Source organism: Pyrus communis, chromosome 15, assembly GCF_963583255.1.
Source record: "Pyrus communis chromosome 15, drPyrComm1.1, whole genome shotgun sequence".
Classification (NCBI taxonomy): Eukaryota; Viridiplantae; Streptophyta; class Magnoliopsida; order Rosales; family Rosaceae; genus Pyrus; species Pyrus communis.
In genome coordinates, this window is record NC_084817.1 from 22,324,631 (window position 1) to 22,329,557 (window position 4,927).

The 4,927-nt window shown below is 40.6% G+C and overlaps 1 protein-coding gene across 3 annotated transcripts; it reads left to right on the forward strand.

Annotated features, from left to right (window-relative positions):
- The first annotated feature begins 707 nt into the window (after positions 1-707).
- On the forward strand, positions 708-4,927 carry LOC137717907 (uncharacterized). Of its 3 annotated transcripts, none has more exons than XM_068457411.1 (3): positions 708-856; positions 1,872-2,098; positions 2,603-4,927. In XM_068457411.1, exon 3 carries the CDS (start codon positions 2,863-2,865, stop codon positions 4,783-4,785), a length of 1,923 nt encoding a protein of 640 aa, XP_068313512.1. In that variant the 5' UTR covers positions 708-856; positions 1,872-2,098; positions 2,603-2,862; the 3' UTR covers positions 4,786-4,927. The 3 variants fall into 3 exon arrangements, with proteins under 3 accessions (XP_068313512.1, XP_068313513.1, XP_068313514.1); XM_068457412.1 differs by having other exon boundaries at positions 1,872-1,982; XM_068457413.1 differs by lacking the exon at positions 1,872-2,098 and having other exon boundaries at positions 713-856.

Sequence of the window (4,927 nt, forward strand, 5' to 3'; positions counted from 1 at the left end):
TAACACTCCACTCTCTCATTAGATTATTTTGTTACAAACTCGTTCACAATTTTCATCATTGCAATTGATGTCACTTCTAAGACATGAATTCAAGTTTTGATTTGTTTTCAGACTTGATTGCATGAAACATTTACCACGAGGCATGCCGCCAAGCTGAGCCAAGAAGCCAAGCCGCTCCAGTCCAAATCCTAAGTTGAAATGATGCCGCGTCATTCCTTCCGCAAACCTGGACTACTGCCTGAGCTTGCCTCCTATTGATCTAGCCGTCACCTTCACCATTAAGTCACACACTCCCATAATCCATTATATTTTTGTAAAATTTGCTCTTTTCATTTATATTATGATACTTACTGTAGTATTATACACTAGACGAAAAAAATCTCTCCAACTTTAGTAGGAACAGCGACATGGTTTTGCCCAAAACTACTGGCGAAAAGCCACACTACTTGGTTGTGGGCGAGGGGCGAGGGCAATGTTGACTTTTCAGGAGCCCTCGTTTTCAAGGAAAAGTATATGGGTCGTCCCAATCGGGCAATTAGGAAGCGCCACGCTCCCGAGTCCCGACGGTTGTGACCCTAAAGGCTATTTCTGGTATTTCACCAAGTAAATAAAATTACAAAATAAATTAAAATATAGGAAATGAAGAAAAATACAGAACTGGAGAGCCGTCTGAATAAATAAATAAATAAAATAAAATAATAGTGCCGACACTATTTGAAAATACCTAATTGCAATTGGCACTCTGGTTGTTTCATATTTTATTTTTTTAGTTGGAAGAAAAATTGGGATGCATCTTCTCCCGCAGCTGCCCAGATGCGCCATTTCTCTCCAAATTTCCTTTGAATTTGTCACCAAGGTAATTACATCTGCCTCCTACTGCTGAATTGCTCATGTATTTCTTCATCTCCCTGCGTTTCTTTCAATTTTTTTCACTGTAGAAAATTGGGTTTTGGTTTTGAGTAATTGATGGATGATCATATAGTTACCATCTGTTTTGTTTATTTGATGGTTTGGGAGATTATGGAGTTAATTTCTGTGTGTTTGACTTAATGGGTATTTTTCTAAATTAATTTTTGTTGTAGATCTTTTAATTTGTGTTAAGGATTTGCTAGTTTGTACATCTAGTTTTGTGAAGGAAGGAGAGTAATAAATCTGAATTAGGTAAGATATTTGGATGTTGAAATTATATTATGGATGTTGACTAAGATATTGAATGGAAGTGATTTCAAACAAGTAACAACTAGAGCCGGGAATTCAATTTAAAGAATTCAACTCGATCGGAATAGAGCCTGGAAAGTTTGAATGAAATGTACTAAAAGAAATATATTGCATCTAGAATTGATACTCGCTAGGCATAGTATTTGGAGCTAAAGGATGACTTGGCCCAAAACCAAATGCAGTAGCGTTCTAGGATTCATACAACCGAACTCACTTAGTGGGATAAGGCTTTGTTGTTGTTATCGTTGTTTGTTGCTGTTGCTGGAATTGGTGCTCGCTAACATGAGAAATTGGAGAAATACCAACGATTAATATGATACCAAATAAGTATCAGTTAAGAGTTATTAGAATTGAATTGAAGTCAATGTTTAGTTGTTCCAAAGGATGAATTCATAGTACAGATAAAAATTGAATAGAACTTGTATCCGTATGAAAATTTAATTATGTTTGAGGTTGCGTAACCACTGAGTATGGGGATTGTGTCTCTGGAGTGACAACGAGTAGGTACTGAGAAGATGCTCTGATTTTGTCGAAATCCTATGGTTGCCAGGGAACTCTAGAAAAACCTTGATCTGCTACTTGTTTAGTTTAAACTTTGGTGTTTTGGGTTTAAGATTATTGACATTGAGTTATTTTTCTGTTCTTTTTTGAAGGTTGCTGTCTTTCCTTAGGCAAATCAAAACAAACCCGATACAGTTGTCAGGGCTTGGAAGTGCTTTGTTCTTGTCAAACTCTGTTGCATCATGGCGAAAAATTTAACAACAGTTAACTCATCTATGCTTTATAAGTATTGGGTTATAAATGTCAAATTTATGTTATTGAGTTGTGCGATCTCCTGTTGCTGCTGCACCTTTGGATCATGGGTTCAGGGTTACAAGTTGTGAGTTTATATCGGGAATTTAGTTTCTTATTTTTTGGAAAATTTATTTGTATTGGCATTTTAGATTGGATGTTTCCAAATTTTTTATACTTAGTTTGCTGGTTTGCAGAAAACTTTTGTCGTTCAAATTCTTTCCAAGCTCAATGCATTTTCCAATTTTGAGTTTCTCCAAATTTTTCATTCTTTTGGCTAATACATGGAAAACTAGATACTGTTTGTCAAATTCTGCACTTCAGTTAGATTCATATTCTCTTGCTTCTACTTATTATCCTGTCACATATTATCAGAGTGTGTCATATTGGATTTTCTGAAAACTTTGTTTCTTCCTCTTGAATTGACGTTGGCCATAACCTATAATATTTTCCTTTGTTTTTTTTTTTCTTTTAGAACTAAATTCCTGCAGTGGATTTGCATGACATTGTTTTATCTTTCCAGTTTATATCATTACCATCAGTTGGGTTTATTCATTAATTCAGTTGTGTTTTCTGTTTCCTCTTACTTCAGGGTTAATGAAGCTAAATGATTTTACAGCAGGGAGCACAACAAGCTCCAACGATCTCTGCACGCCAATATTAACTATTCTTATAAAGGGGTTCTATCCAAGGAACGTAGTCAGATTTTTTCAAAGTGAGATTTTATTGATTGGGGTGCTGGGGGTTGCGCATTAGCTTCTACTTCATTTATTTCCATTGTGTCGACTTGGTAATTGTATGTGGTAAAGAGTGATCTGTTACTCGTGTCTCTTAGCGCCCAGTTTTGAGAAAATGGATTTGAACAAGAAGAGTATACTATTTTCTCATGATGGTCAGTTCACAAAAAATGACCACTTTGGTGATACTGCTCTATGCTTGAATAGCCCTGGCTCCGGTGGAAGCAACACACCCAGGTATAGGTGTAGACAAAGCAATTTTAGGGTCAACTGTTCCAGTGCTCCCGATGACGGCTGTAAGTTGGTACTTGGATTGGGCCCAACACCGAGTGCATACTGCGATGATTATTACAATTTTGGACCCCCAAAGAATGGAGGATCAACCACTGCATTATCTCAGGGATTTGCTTCTGACGGTGATTCAATCCTTCAACTTGGTCTTTCTGGTGGGACTCTTGAAGCTTCAACCGTGCTTGATTTTTCAATTTCGGGAGAGACTGATGTTAATATTACTCGTGTATCTTCTGAAGATAATCAACTGCCAATTCCACTTGTTGATGAGGGTTCTACGTCGTCCAGGAAATCAGGTGGTTATATGCCATCACTTCTTTTTGCTCCTAGGAGTGACAGTGTCAATCTTTCTCTGCACAGTAAAGAACTTTTAAACCTCAGGGACAAATGCCAGCTAACTGAGCTAAGGCATGAACCTTCTGTTACAACAGATTACTCAACAGAATCAATATCCGAGCAGACAACTACAGGGACATCTTCAGACAACCGAATTAGCAGTCTAAAAAAATGCAAATTTTTTGGCTGTAGAAAGGGAGCACGAGGGGCATCAGGTCTTTGTATTGGTCATGGGGGCGGACAGAGATGCCAAAAACCTGGGTGCAAGAACGGTGCTGAGAGCCGAACGGCGTACTGCAAGGCACATGGTGGAGGGAAGAGGTGTCAACACTTGGGGTGCACTAAAAGTGCTGAGGGGAAAACAGAGTACTGCATAGCTCATGGTGGTGGCAAAAGATGTGGCTATCCAGGTGGATGTACCAAGGCTGCACGAGGAAAATCAGGGCTTTGTATCAGACATGGGGGAGGGAAAAGGTGTAAGGTGGATGGCTGCCCTCGTAGTGCTGAAGGACAGGCTGGTTTGTGCATCTCGCATGGAGGTGGTCGCCGTTGCCAGCACGAGGCATGTGCAAAGGGGGCACAAGGGAGCACTATGTACTGCAAGGCACATGGTGGTGGAAAGCGTTGCATATTTCAAGGGTGCACCAAGGGTGCCGAAGGAAGCACACCACTCTGCAAGGGACATGGTGGGGGGAAGCGCTGTCTCTTTGATGGTGGTGGGATTTGCCCTAAGAGTGTACATGGAGGCACTAATTTCTGTGTTGCTCATGGCGGCGGAAAGAGGTGTTCTGTGCCAGGCTGCACAAGAAGTGCCCGTGGCCGCACTGATTGTTGTGTTAGGCATGGTGGAGGTAAGCGTTGTAAGTTTGATAACTGTGGAAAAAGTGCTCAAGGGAGCACAGACTTCTGCAAGGCCCATGGTGGGGGAAAGCGATGCACTTGGGGAGAGGGTAAATGTGAAAAATTCGCCAGGGGCAAGAGTGGTTTATGTGCCGCTCATAGCAGTATGGTTCAGGACGGGGGGATAGATAAGGCAGGTCTCATTGGACCAGGACTTTTCCATGGGCTTGTATCTGCGGCTTCAACTGCAGGGAGCAGCTTTGACAACAATCATTCTTCTTCAGGAACCAGTGCCATTTCTGACAGCATGGATTCGCTGGAAAAGCCTGAAAAAACACATCTCATACCATCACAGGTATTGGTTCCTCTATCGATGAAGTCTTCATCATCCTATTCACATTTCTCGAGTTCTGAGAAGCCTGAGGAGGGGAGAGATGGGTATGGTGTTGGTGTTGGCAGTTGTAGCGGGATAAAGAGCTTGGAGTTCAAAATCCCGGAAGGGAGAGTCCATGGAGGACCTCTCATGTCTCTATTTGGTGGAGATCTGAAAAATGCTATCGATGGTGTTTGAGTGGTAATTTTGTGTCTTAATGTCTAGATTTATTGGGACATTTTGGTGGATTTGTATATAGCTTTGCCTCCTGTTCAAAGACTTGTATATAATTTGTGTGTTTTACTGTAATGCTATGGATATTTGTTCTGGTTTGTTGTTA

Excerpts from the sequence above, each read along its gene's own strand:
- LOC137717907 (XM_068457411.1), top strand. The coding sequence starts at position 2,863 with ATGGATTTGAACAAGAAGAGTATACTATTTTCTCATGATGGTCAGTTC.